This window comes from Panthera uncia, chromosome B1 (assembly GCF_023721935.1).
Source record: "Panthera uncia isolate 11264 chromosome B1, Puncia_PCG_1.0, whole genome shotgun sequence".
Lineage (NCBI taxonomy): Eukaryota > Metazoa > Chordata > Mammalia > Carnivora > Felidae > Panthera > Panthera uncia.
This window is the reverse complement of record NC_064811.1, coordinates 156,978,985-156,992,691: the sequence shown is the minus strand read 5'-3', so window position 1 is coordinate 156,992,691 and position 13,707 is coordinate 156,978,985. Positions and strand designations below refer to the sequence as shown.

Sequence of the window (13,707 nt, the reverse complement as noted above, 5' to 3'; positions counted from 1 at the left end):
GCACATTTGGGTATGCATTTGCCACCACCAGCCTGGCGATGGTGGGAAGGCAGGTATGATGCTTTCAGCCATTGCCTGTCCCGCCTATGCATAAGGCTGGCCACGGTGGTCATGATACTTGCATGTGTCCTTCCTGGGCAGAGAAAGGAAGCAGAGGTCTGAGTCCTTGGGCTGGAAATAGATACTCACACAACCTTAAGGGCTGGCAGCTCATCAAAGACCCCAGGTTGCAGACTGGAGAAGATGTTTCCAGATATGTTTCTGCAGGGGGGCAGGGAACAGTGAGCCCGGATCTCAGGGTCTCCCTGAGCCAGAGGAGGGAGGAGTGGGTGAAGGGAACACAGGGGACTCTGAGGGTCTGGTGCTGCCCTCCCTCCTCCCAGGCCCCTCCTCCCCACTAACTGCCCCTCACTTACAGTCGGAGAAGCCTGGGGAGGCCCTGGAAGGTCTCAGAGGTGAGACAGCCAATCCGGTTGTTGGAGAGATCTCTAGAGAGACACACACAGCCTCAGCAAGCTGGCTGCGTAGCAACACGTGGATCCACTTGTGGGGGACACAAGTGTGTGGCCGGGGCTCGTGTGGGGAGTAGGATGAACAAGGAGATGGGCTTGAGGTGTCTCCTCCATCGGCGCCCCCCCGCCCCAGCAATACAGCATGTTGGGGACAGGGGCGCTGTGAGTGGGGAAATGAGAAGGGACCCAGGGGACCGGCCCCAGGGCTAGGGGAGCAGGACATGCCACTTACAAGCGCTTCAGCTCTCCCAGGCCCAGGAAGGCCCCGGGATGCACCGTGCTGATGACATTGTTCCTCAGGTCCCTGTGGGAGGCAAGTGGGAGTACTCACACCTCTGCCTGTCTGGGCCACATGCTCCCCTGGGGTGGAGAAGTTTCACTTTTACCAGACGAGAACTAGATTTCCTTCTAAATCTCCTCAGCGCTGGTTGGGAGGCTGGATGAAGGATCCCACCCCTTAGACGCGTCTCCGCGGCCCACCCCAGCAACCGTCAAGGGGTGCTGGTCAGAAAGGTGTCAGGAAGCATATGGAAGCCAAGAGATGGGGTGGGGCCACCTGGGACACAGAAGCAGCGCACGGTGGAAGCAAGGAGGGGAGCCGGCACTGAACTGGGAGCTGGGAGCCCTCGCTCCAGGTCGCTCCAATCTGAGCTGCCCAGGATCTCACAGGGGCTGCTGTGTGCACCACTTGAAAATGGATGTGAAAGTCTTTGTAAATTGCTATCCAAAGGTAAGATCTCCTGGAGTGTGGCACTGGAGGAGGTATTTTCATAGCCATCCTGTCCATGTTGATCTCTCCATTTGACAGGTGTGGAAATGGGTCAAGCAGCTGATGACCTCATGGGTGCTGACCTGGGTCTCTGATTCCAGGGCACAACCATTACCGTCCCCACCCCCACCCCGCCCAGCGATCCCTCATTCTTCAGGTGAGGAAGGCAAGGCTGAGGGGGTAAAGGTTTGTCCACCTGCCTTCCCCCCATGGTCTCCTAGGAGCCCACAGTACTGAGGGAAAGTGGCAAGGGAAACACCATCTCTGGGCTGAGCCCGAGCAGGTCCAGACAGAAGAAGGTGGTGCGCCCCCCCCCCCCCTGCCCTCCAGGGCTCCACGGGGGCCAAAGGCCACCCACCGGGAGGAGCAAATTGTCTGTCCCAGGGTCTGGTTGCTCAAGCTCAACCGCACAGCCACACTCCAACCCTCCCTCCCTTTTATCACCTCCCCCGGTGGTGGCAGGGTAGAGCTGAAGGGGCAGTTCCTACCCACTGGGGACCCACCAGTGCCTACCTGGTCCCAGCTCAAAACCTGGCAGACTGGCAGCTATCTGGGACCACTGAGGACCAAAGTGAGCACTGGCCCACTGGCTACATCCCATCCTCTGCTTCCTGGGCACAGCCACTGGTGTCTAGACCACCAGCTGGCCACTCACCCAACTACTCAAGGACCACCGGAGTCTTTCCTGAGCCCGCCCAGCACGCGCGCAGCCTCACGGAGTAATGTGCCAGGAAACCTCCCTGCTCAGCCAGACTGCCTCCCCCTCCTGGGACCGTGGGCTGGGGGCTGCTGCCTCCTTGTTTGCTCCCTTCATTCCATGGTGCTCTCTGTGCATTCCCACCCCACCCCAGGCATCTAGGTAGATTATGAGGCAGAGGGCAAGGGTGGGGGATTCCTGGAGTAATCAACCTGTCAAGAAGGCCTGTGCAAGAAGGTTGAGATTGACAGAGATATCTGGGGCCAGCCTGCTTTCCAAGGCCCACCACCCTCCAGCCCAGAATGACACAGGGCGCACTTGGCCCTGCCTGCCAAAGTCTCAGGGACATCTGTGGATTATGGGCACGAGGGGGTTAACTAGCCGCTCCCAGCTCTGGGAGAGGAAATGGGTGTCCAGGATGGAGGGGGGGGGGTGCCATCCCACCAGGGGGCCTGTTTTCGCACAGACAGTCCCAGCTGGGGACAAAAACACCCAGAGAGAGAGAGAGAGAGAGAGAGAGAGAGAGGAGAAATAAAACACGCTGCTTAGTCCCGCCCATGGCCAAGGGTCCTCATACTGGAGCTCCCTCTCATACCGAGGACGTGGCCTCCATAACCCCGTGTCCCTTGAGAAAGAAGGGAAAGTCAGCAGAAGGGGCCAGCTTCCTCAAGAAGGGATGGCTTCCATACCCAGGCATGCTGGTAGTGCCCCAGTGGGGACTGTGCAAGTATGCAGACCCTAGATGCTCGCGCAGCATGGACACTGGAGAGGGACAGGAAAGGTGCCCCGCCTGGTCTGGGTTGCCCTTCCTGCCCGGCATCCCCCTTTTGGCTCCTTACTCTCACAGCACCCCCTCCAGTGCTGTTCCAGCATGTGCCCCCTGGCCCCTGTTGGGGTCTGGCCATTCTCAGGGCTCTGCCTCCCACCCCCACGCGGGGGACGGGCAGAGGGAAACACATTCCTCATTGTGTCACTTCCCTTCATGGGCTGCCAAGGGGCTGAGGCTGCAGCCCCCCGCCCCTTCCCTCTCTGCTCACTGTGTTTATTCTCATTTCCTCCCCGGCCCCCCTTGAGAACCCCCACCCCGCCTGCCCCACTGATGCTCTGCAGATGGGAGCAAGGCGGCCACTCAGGCCCCAGCCCCTTCCTGCCCTGGGTTTCCTGCAGCCCAGAACCACGCGGGGGGGGGGGGGGGGGTGCTGAGAGGGGAGCTTCCCCCGGGCGCTGGCACTCCTTTTCCCTTGCCTCACACCCACAGAGTGGCTTTAGGGGTGACCAAGGCAGCCTTTCCAGAGCCCAGGCAGGCCAGGCCTGAGTCTTCTCCTGAGGAGCATAGGCCGGAGGCTGCTCACTGATGGGGCTGATGGGGTCACGGTCCCTAAGGCAGGGGAAGTGTGGCTCTGGGGCTGTACCCTCCCTAGCAGCAGGAGGAAATACTATCATAGAACTTGGATTTTTTTTTTTTTTTTTTTTTGGACCAGCAAGGTCCCTATAGGTTGCTTCTCGCTTTAGCACATCATTTTAAAAATCTGATGATGGCTATGGACTCCTGCTTCAGAAAAATGCACTACACCCAACACTGTATGAATTCTGAGGGCTTGTGGCACCCAGGTTACAACCCCCTGTTCGGGATTGTCTAAATCCGATCCCTTCATTTCTTAGCTGAGGTCATGAGGATGAACAGATGTTTCTGTGATGTGGAATCTCTCACTTTCTCCTTGCTTCCACAGAGCCCAGGTCTTGTAGGCTGGGAAAGTTGTGGTGTATGGATGGAGCCTCCCCTCCCCACCACCCCTCGCCCAACCCAGAGCAGGCTACCTTGACTCTAGGCAAACCCTTCTCCCTGTACCTGTGCCAATTTGGAGGAGAAGGACCCGATGGCAGAAGTCAGGCATGGGGGGCGGGGGTGGGATTCCTGAGAGCAAAACATACCCTCTACCCTTCTTGGGAAAGCTGGAGCTCAGGAAGCTGAGTGTGTAAGAATGAGTGTGTGAGCATCAGCAATAAAGGGGCAGATTAATAAAGTGGACTTCATAAAAACTTAAAACTTTTCCTCTCTAAAGGACATCATCAAGAAAGTGAAGGACAACCCAGGGAATGAGAGAAAATCTGTATCTGATAAGGACCTTCTATCTAGAATATATAAATATATAAATGAGAGAAAATATATCTGATAAGAACCTTTATCTAAAATATATAGGGGCGCCTGGGTGGCTCAGTCGGTTAAGCATCCGACTTCGGCTCAGGTCCTGATCTCACAGTCCGTGAGTTCGAGCCCCGCGTCGGGCTCTGTGCTGACAGCTCAGAGCCTGGAGCCTGTTTCAGATTCTGTGTCTCCCTCTCTCTCTGACCCTCCCCTGTTCATGCTCTGTCTCTCTCTGTCTCAAAAATAAATAATAAAAAATGTTAAGAAAATTAAAAAAAAATAAAAAAAAATAAAATATATAAAGGACTCTTCCAACTCAATAATGAAACGACAAACCTGCTGGGAAAAAAAATGGGCAAAGGATTTGCATAGACATTTCTCCAAGGAGGAGACAGAAATGACTAAATAATGCATGGAAAGATGGTCAGCACCATTAGTCATTAGGGAAATGCAAAGAAAAACCATGATGAGCTCTCACCTCACATGCACTGAGATGGCTATAATACAAAAAACAGGCAACAGCAAGTGTTGATGAGGGTGTGGAAAGACTAGAACCCTTATGCATTATTGGTGGCAGTGTAAAATGGTGCAAGCCGCTGTGAAAACCAGTTTGGCAGAGGAACTACAGAACCCAGGTGCATATCCAAGAGAAGTTCACAGAAACCTGAACGCAAATGGTCGCAGCAGCATTATTCATAAGACGGCCCAAAGTGGGAACATCCCAAGTGTCCATCAACTGATAAGGCATTCGTGCTACATTCACGCAACAGAATATTAGGCCATAAAAAGGAATGAACTGCTGATATATGCTATAATATGGATAAACCCTGAAAACGTTAGGCTAAGTGGAAGAAGCCAGCTATAAGGGATTACACATGACATGAATCCATTGATAGGGAATGTCCAGAATAGGCACATCTATAGAGGCAGAAAGCAGACGAGCGGTTACTTCGGGCTAGGAAATAGCAGGAGGAATGGGGAGTGGCTGCTCATGATTCAAGGTTGCTTTTTGGAGACGATGAAAATGCTCTAAAGTGAGGTCGTGGTGACTGCACGACTGTGTAAATATGCTACAAAGCATCGGATCGCACACTTGCAGTGGGTGGACTTCACGGCATGTTAATTACACCTCCCTAAAGCTGTTAAAGAGCCGGTGTGCACGACAGAGCGTGCACGTGTGCGCGGGAGCGCGTACCGCGTTTGGACAGGGTTGGGGCGGCCCCAAGTTGGCTCCCTCTGGCCCCCACAGACCTCCCTGCCTGTGGGTTTAGAAACCAAATTATAGGTTCGGAGGCCGCAGAGCAGCTTTCCCCGGGCCCTCCAGGACTTCCAGGGTTCATTGGAAAGTGGGGGCTGGCCTCCCCCCGCGCTCCGCCCCGCAGGTATGGGGGCTGTCTAGGGGAGGGCAGGGAGAGGATCCAGCTGGGGAAACCTAGATGGTCTGGGGCTCTTCTTGTCTCTGGGGTCATCCAACAGGTATTTACCGAACATGTACACTATGCCAGGCATCGGTGCTACAACAGCAAGCAAGAGGGCTGTCCCCGAACCCGTAAGCCTCCCTTCCCAGCCCTCAGCGGCTCCCAAGTCGGCAGCTTCTCTTCTGCATTCCTCCCCAGTGTGAGTGGGGATGGGAAGGGGAAGAAGGCGGGGCCAGGCAGCCTTGCTCTTGGCCCCGCCCACAGATTAATGGAAACCACCTGGCGGGTGAGCAGCGCTCCACCCCCAGATCCCCCCCACCCCCCATTCCTTGCCATCGTTCCCATGAGCATCTGCTTCTAATGAGTGCCCGGCACTGCTGCATACCAGCCCCCGGGGCTCATTAATCTCATTAGGCAATGACAAATCATCCTGGGGCTGACCAGGCTCCCCTCACCAGGCCCTCTCCTCCAGGCATGCACAAGCCTCTACGGGCTTGTGTCCACACACAGCCACTGACTCGCCTGCATGCCCAGGCTCTCTCCCTTGGCCTCTTCTGGGGGCTGCCTGTCCTGTAGCCCACTTGGTCCCCGTTTGGGGGGCTTCTCACTGTGACCGTGGCACCCTCGGAGCCCTGAAAGGTCTTCTGGTGGCCTGCTCTCTGTTGAATGCGTGTGGTGGGGGATGTGGGCAGAGATGCGAGGGACCAGAGGAACGGGCCATCCGTGAGTATTTCTGGCGCCCACGTTTCAGCTACCTGACTGTCCACCCAAGGCTGGGGCGCTCTGGGCAGATCCTATGCAACGAGGGGCTGCCGACATAACATCTTGCAATTTCACACTCTTCCGAGAAGGGAACAGAATGGCCATTTACTGACAGCCCTTGCTGTCCCCACAACAGCCTGTCCAGGAGTCCCACACCGCCCTTTTCCAGGGGAGAAACCCGAGGCTTGGACAGACACCCGGAAAGTAAATGGTAGAGGCAGGATCCAATCCCAGACCTCGCTTACTCCAGAGTGGAGTTCTATGCCCTTCAAGACCTCCCCACCCCAGAAGTCTTTCCTCTGCAAAGGACAGGCTTGTCCATGCCGAGGGGAGCTGGGACACAGAGGGGAGGGCTCAGAGACAGGTTTCTCACACCCATCTGGATGACTCTGTACACTCCTTGGCCATGAACTGCTCTGCTGGACTCTGTTTCAGGTTTTCTTGGCTGACAGAGCCCCACAAAGGGTGTCCTCCATCTCTCCTCTCACCCCAGGTGCTCTCTTGAGCACCTGTCCTCCCCTGAGATCATCTCAGGCACGTTCCCACTCGGCGCTCTCTCTGTACTCCTCCCAGCCTCAAGGTCCTGCTATGCATTAACCAGGCCTACTCCCCCCATACGCTTATACTTAACCAATTTTCAAAGGCCAGAGGGGCGCTCAGCACAAGGAGGCAATGATGGCATTTTTTGCAGCCTCGACCTGCCATTTCCATTATTAGGCCAGGCCCCAACCCTCCCACGGGACTTGCTGCTCACAGGCTCTGGGATGTTAGGCTGCCATGGACTCAGCTGCCCAAGCCTGGACGTCTGAGCTTGCCAGCACAGAGAGATCAGTGTTTCCTGGCACCAACTGCACGCCAGGCCACAGCATCTCATTTGTGATGAATAGGCCCACAGTCTAGGGGTCATCTGGTCCACTGGTTCCCAACCTCGGATGAGCATGAGAATCGTCTGCATACCTTGTAAAAAATTCCCAGCCCCCTTCCAACCTGATTCATTAGCATCTCTGGGAGTGGGGCAAGGATCTCTCCCCATCCCTGGGATAGTGGGACAGTGGTTTTTGAAGACTAAGTTTTATGTGTTCACGTGGCCAGGCTATGGCACCTTGTAACTTACTCAAACATGAATGGAGGTGTTGCTGTGAAGGTATTTTGTAGATGTGGCTAAAGTCTACAAATCAATTGACTTTAAAGGAGATTACTTTTGGCAATATGGGTGGGCCTCATCCAATCAGTTGAAGGGCTTAAGATTAGCAAAAAAGTTTCCTGGAGAAGAAATTCCATCTCGAGACTAAAGCATCAACTCCTGCCTGACTTTCCAGCCTGCTGGCCTGCCCTACAGATTCTGGATTTGCCAGTTACCACAATCACACAGACCATTTCCTTAAATTAAATCTCTCTATAAAGAACTAAAATAAAATAATTTCTTTTTTTATTTTTTTAAAATTTTTTTAACGTTTATTTATTCTTGAGACAGAGAGAGAGCATGAACGGGGGAGGGGCAGAGAGAGAGGGAGACACAGAATCCGGAAGCAGGCTCCAGGCTCTGAGCCCTCAGCCCAGAGCCCGACGTGGGGCTCGAACTCACGGACCGAGAGATAGTGACCTGAGCTGAAGTCAGACGCTTAACTGACTGAGCCACCCAGGCGCCCCTAAAATAATTTCTTTATACAGATACACACACACACACACACACACACACACACACACACACACATCTCCTATTGGTTCTATTTCTCTGGAGAACCTGACTGATGCAGTGATCAGCTGGCCTGGAGATCCTGGGCTCCTCTGGCCCCTGCACTGCCTTCTATCCTTGAGAAGCATGAGCACCTACTGAACACAGCACACCCCTCTGCCCAGAGGCCTCCCCTCTTCTGGAAAGCCTGGCTGCATCATTGGGCGCTTTGATTTTTTTTCTTTCTCAAGCAGCACCTGTGGGTATCACACACACACACCCCAAGATCATAGAGTTTAAAATCCATAATGTGCCTTACAAATCACCCTGTCCCCCCTTTTGTTACAGATGAGGAAACTGAGGTCCCAGACCTGGCACCCACGCCTGCATCGCTCTGACTTCATTTCCTACTACCCCCCATTAACATGTCCTTCTTCTTTTTTTTATGTTTATTTTTGAGAGAGAGAGAAAAAAATGATGAGTGGGGGAGGGGCAGAGAGAGAGCAAGACAGAGCGAGACAGAGGGAGACAGAGGATTTGAAGCCAGCTTTGCACTGAGAGCAGAGCCCAATGTGGGGCTCAAACTCACAAACTGAAATCATGACCTGAGCTGAAGTCTGGCGCTCAACTGACTGAGCCACCCAGGAGCCCCAACATGTCCTTCTTCTGCTTCTCAGACCCACTAGGCATACTGTGGATGTAGGGCCTTCCCCTCCAGATTCTTCCCTTCCTTAGGTCTTGGGCTCAGTCACCTTGTCAGCAAGTCCCTCCTTGACCTCGATACATAAAGTAGCAGGCTTCCCCTCTGCCATTGCTTTCTCCCCCCTTCACCCTGCGTTGGGTTTCTTTGTAGTACTTATCATTTCCTGATATCTTTGTACATTTATTTGCTGTTTTCCGGGTCCCATCAGTTGAGGGTAAGTTCCATGAGGGCAGGCACTTGGTTTGCTGTGTTCACTCCCAGTGCCTAGAACAGAGCTCAGCACACAAACAGGGCTCTAGAATGAAGACCTTGGATGATTCCTAACCTCCAAGCAGGGCTCACACTCAGGATTCTGACTTCTCATCTGTCTCCTGCCCTGTGCGCCTGCCACACCACATGATGTGGCAGTCAGTCATTATTCTTTGACTACTCTCATCTTTCTCTTTCTCTGATGGCTTCCCATGCTTTGAAAGCACCTGCTGTGCAGTGACCTGAGTCCGTGGTGCTGGGGGGGGGGGGGGGGGGGGGTTCAGTGTGGTGGCATGGGTGGGAAGGAAAGGACTGTCTTTTTTCTTTATCAGAACATTTACTCTCATGAGACTGAAGGATGAGAAGCAGGGAGACCCCTGTGGGTCTTTGATAAAGTGAGAGGGTAAAGATGGGAAGACTTTAGTGGGGCCACGGGAGGCTCAGAGCAGCTCTCGCTGGAGCTAAGAAGGGAGAGCAGCTCTGGGCGGTGGTCAGCTCTGGTGGGGGCAGGGCAAAGGGCTGGAGGCAGCTCTAGTTTGTCATCCTCCAAAAGATCCCTGGAAGGAGCACGAGGTTTCCGGCCCCCCAGCCCTCTAAGACCAAGCCTGGGCTGAGTGCAGGAATCCGAGCATCCGCACGCTTAATTGCGTGTGGGAGGTAAAAGTTTTCCCTATTTGTTCGTACCCAAGGAGACTTTTTAATAGCAGCTTGGTGGCAGTCCTTTCTACCTTGTCTGGACCACCCTGCCTGTGAGCTGCAGAGCAGATGGTAGAGGGACCTGGTCACGGAGCTGTGTGCTTGCACAGTCAACATCCTGAGACCCCCTCCCACCCGAGCATGCCTCAGATCAGAGAGAACGTCCTCTGCCTTTCCACCCGGAACGTGGGCTTGCTCCTTCCACCCCTACTAGCCCAGCCAGGCCTCTGAGCTTTCCTTATGGCCCTGGGGACTTTGGAGGAGAGGCTTTCCCTTCCCCTGTGAAGTGGGTGGTAATAGAGATGATCTCATAAGATCATGGTCATGGTTAACGATCTAAACTCCATGTCATGTAGATACTGCATCCCAATTGCCCTTGAATTTTCCAGCCCTCACAGATCAGTGAGGTTCCTCCTTTGGGCATTAGGGAAACCCCAACCTCCTTAATTCTAACACACGTGGCATTGTCATAGTCTCCACTAGACTGTAATCTCTGGCTCTTTGAGAGCAGGCTTCCCCCTGATTCTTCTGTATCCCCCATCACACTGATCCAAGCCTGTCGGGTGAAATGGTACTAGAGGGGCAGGGGCCCTGTTGAAGGATTTAGGAATGCCCAGCAGGGTAGGAGCAGAGGTAGGAGAGAGGGTGCCGAAGGGGCAGAAAGAAGCAAGGATAGGGCTCCAGGAGGGACGGGGGCCCAGATGTCCTGTGGGAGGCAGGACCTAAAGCTGTCGTACAGGCTATGGTTCCTGGAGCTGGTCAGCTGAACAGGGAGTTGACAGAGGGGCTCGTTTGGCAGGTTAAGTGGCTTGCCCTCGACTGAGTCAGGTCCCCAACTCTGTTAAAAAAGTTCTTCCTGGCCAGTGGGGTCCTTGCAGTCCTGAGTCCAAGGCCAGCCTGCCTGGGCCTATAGGGCAGGACGCAGCTCCAGACCGGGGCAGTGCGGGTGGGGGCCTTCTGGATGTAATCCACTTTCCCACCCTCGGCCCAGGCACTAGCCCCTTGGGGCTTTGTCTGTTGGTTTGTTTGGCTGGGGGGAGACAAGGAAAGAGGCCCCAGTCACACTAAATCCTCCTCAGCCCTTTATGCTGGGCCCCCAGCTGGATGGGGGAGATGGCATCTGGCCAGCTAAGGGGCTCAGCCCTCACAGCTAATTGCTCATTAAAGAGCGTTAATGAACTTCCCTTAGCCCCATCCTTGCCTAAACCAGCGAGGCTTCCCTACTTCTCGCTGCCGTCACTGGTTGAAGGAGCCGGTCTCTCTCTATACCCTTCACCTAGTGGTCAAGTCTCGCGGGTCTGACTCTGGGCCCTGCTTAGCCAGCAGGTCCTAGGGTTGAGAAGTCCCTCAGCACCCAGTGTTCCCCCTCCTGCCTGGACTGACTTTTTGCCCATGACTGTTATCCCCCACCTCCGCCCCACTTTGCCCCAACACTTACAGCTTCTCCAGCAGGGACAGTCCCAGGAAGGATCCATTCCGCAGCCCAGTAATCTTGTTGTTGCTCAAGAGCCTGAAGGAACAGAGAGAACACAGACAGGAGAACGTGCTGTTACAAGCCAGAAAGTGTGGCTGGAGCGGGGATGCGGTTTCACCACTACAACCATGTTGCTTTCTGTGTAAATGGTGCCCCCTTTCTTGTAAATGGTGCAAGACAGTAGCCCCACCCCCTCTAGGAAAGAGCCAGTGAATGGTTCAAGCAGATTGGTTAGCCCACTGAGCCCCAAATTAGATATTCACCTGCCCTGGGTTCCCTGCCATGGCCTGCATCTGACTCAGGACTCTATGTAAGTGGGCTGAACAGGTGTCGAGTTGCGATGGCCCCTTTACACCTTAGAACCACTGCCCAAGCCGCAGCGCCCTCCTCCTGCCCTCCAGGGCTCTTTCTCAGGTCTTCAGCCCCATACCCCGAGGAGAGTGGTAAGGGGAATGGTCTGAATTGGGTCAGGGCTCTGGCAGGTGGAACAGGAGGTCCAGTAGGTATGGAGGCAGGTGGGAGGAGCTGCCCATCATTGGGCAACACTCTGTGAGCCGAGGACTTCACAGGAGGGGACTGTTCCCAGCCCTCGAAGGCCCCCAGTTCAGAGGGACTGCGTACCCTTGCCTCCCTAAGCCTGGCTTCGGCCTCGACAGAAAACCGATAGAGCCCTGTGCCTGGTGGAAGCCCGGGCCTTGGCCTTTGCCTCTGCCCACTCTGAGTTCTGTTTATTTATTTGTATTTAGAGGGGGAGGAGAGGGGCCCCAAGCTACTGACTAAACCCACTCTGCCCACCCACTTAGCCTTTCTCTGCCAGACTCCCTCCCTGGGAGGAGGAAGTTCCAGACCAGCCAAAGGGCTCATCCTTTGAGTTAATTGCTTATTAAAACGCTTTAATGAGCCTCTCAGCCCAAACTCTTGCCTGCTCTGGGCTGAAACAAAGGGTTTCACTTCTTTGCTCCTATTGGTGGACATGGAAAGGCCAGAGTTGTAGGTCTGGAATCTTCTCTCGAGTGGGCAGCCTCTGGGATGGACAGTAAAAGAGATCTTGGGGGACGGGGGTGGGGACAAGGCATGCTAGCAGCTGTCAAGAGTTCTGCCCACAAGCTTACTGGAAGTGGGTAGGTGAATATATCAAGACAAGTGTGAGATGGCCCCAGACAGCTGACATTCCAATACTCCACCTTCAAGAGGCTCATGGAGGACAGACAACTGCCAAGATGGAGGCTAGAGTGGAAGGGGGCTCCCTCCCTTCCCTGCTCTCCAGATAGACCCCTCCCACCCTTCTGGTCCCCAACTAAGGGTCCTTTCAACAGTGACACTTCCTAGCAGGGCCTGAATAGTGACTGTGTGAAAGCGTTGCGGGGGAGGGGATGCTGGGTTTCCAAAGGGCTCACACACACACACACACACACACACACACCCTTGACATTTCAAAAAGTACATCACAGTTGTCATTATATGAATAATTAGAACTCACATTGACCCCTTTATTCTCATTTTATGGATTAGGATGATTTTAAAACTTTAAAAAGTTTACTTATTTATTTTGAGAGAGAGAGAGAGTGAGCAGGGGAGGGGCAGAGAGAGAGGGAGAGAGAGAATCCCAAGCAGGCTCCGCACTGTCAGCATAGAGCCTGATGTGGGGCTTGAACGCAGAAACCAAGAGATCATGACCAGAGCTGAAACCAAGAGTCAGACACTTAACCAACTGAGCCACCCAGGTGCCCCTGATTGATTAGGATTATTTTAAATCGCATTACACATGGTGGTTATAAATCATAAATAATCTTGTCAGTTCTTAGGGTCTCTAATGGTCTCATTTAGGCCCTGGTGGGGCTGCAGGGGCTCCCTCCATGGTGACGGGCTCTTGACGGTGTGACTTTTAAATCAAAGCCCATCTCGCCTCATCTCTTGTTCATTCCCTTCGTATGCTCAGAGTTTGAGGTTTAGAGGTTGCATTAAATGTCAGAGAAGGTGAGAGAGGACCCCTCGGTGTTTTTAGAAGTGTCAGGAAGAATAGTGGAGAAAGGGCATAGGTTTCAACCTCCCCCCCCCAACCCCAAGGGTGTCCCCCAGGGACTGCCCCCTCCTTGGGTTTGTGGGGAATGGGATGCTGATAAGGCTGAGGGTACAGGGGAGGGGGAGGAGGAGGGAGAGGGTATGGTAGGAGAGAGAAACAGGGCTCCTGAATTATCACAAGCCTGTTCATGAAGGGGGAAGCCCGAGAACATTATTTCTCAAACTTGAGCAGAGACCTGGTAAAGGGAGGAAAAAATATCTTCTTTCCTGAGAATATGTCTGAGGATTCTAGTTTGAGAAATATTGACTTTGGAAATGAAAATCTTACACTATGAAAATACCTTCTAATAATTATCTCAAAATTATCTGCAAAAGAATTTTGTTTAAATATCATTGAACAGAAAATTAAAAAAAAAAAAGTCTTCCAACTCCCAATCCCCTGAGATTAAGACCTGGGATCCTAATTTGAGAATCCTGTCTAGACAGGTCTAAAGGTGGCGTTGGGGTGCACCCCACATTCTTCAGACTCTTCAGCCTTTAACCTTTGAACACCTTTTGCATACCCCAAATTCTTTAACCCAGAG

At 53.6% G+C, this 13,707-nt stretch overlaps 1 protein-coding gene across 1 annotated transcript in view; it reads right to left on the bottom strand.

The window, feature by feature from the left end:
- The window catches only part of ADGRA2 (adhesion G protein-coupled receptor A2), a 35,147-nt gene that overhangs the window by 11,340 nt on the left and 10,100 nt on the right, over window positions 1-13,707 (bottom strand). Inside the window, exons 2-5 of the mRNA XM_049631408.1 lie at window positions 11,066-11,137; window positions 745-816; window positions 417-488; window positions 190-261 (exon numbers count right to left, since the gene is read on the bottom strand). Coding sequence (XP_049487365.1) covers window positions 190-261; window positions 417-488; window positions 745-816; window positions 11,066-11,137 — 288 coding nt within the window. The remainder of the gene's footprint in view (window positions 1-189; window positions 262-416; window positions 489-744; window positions 817-11,065; window positions 11,138-13,707) is intronic.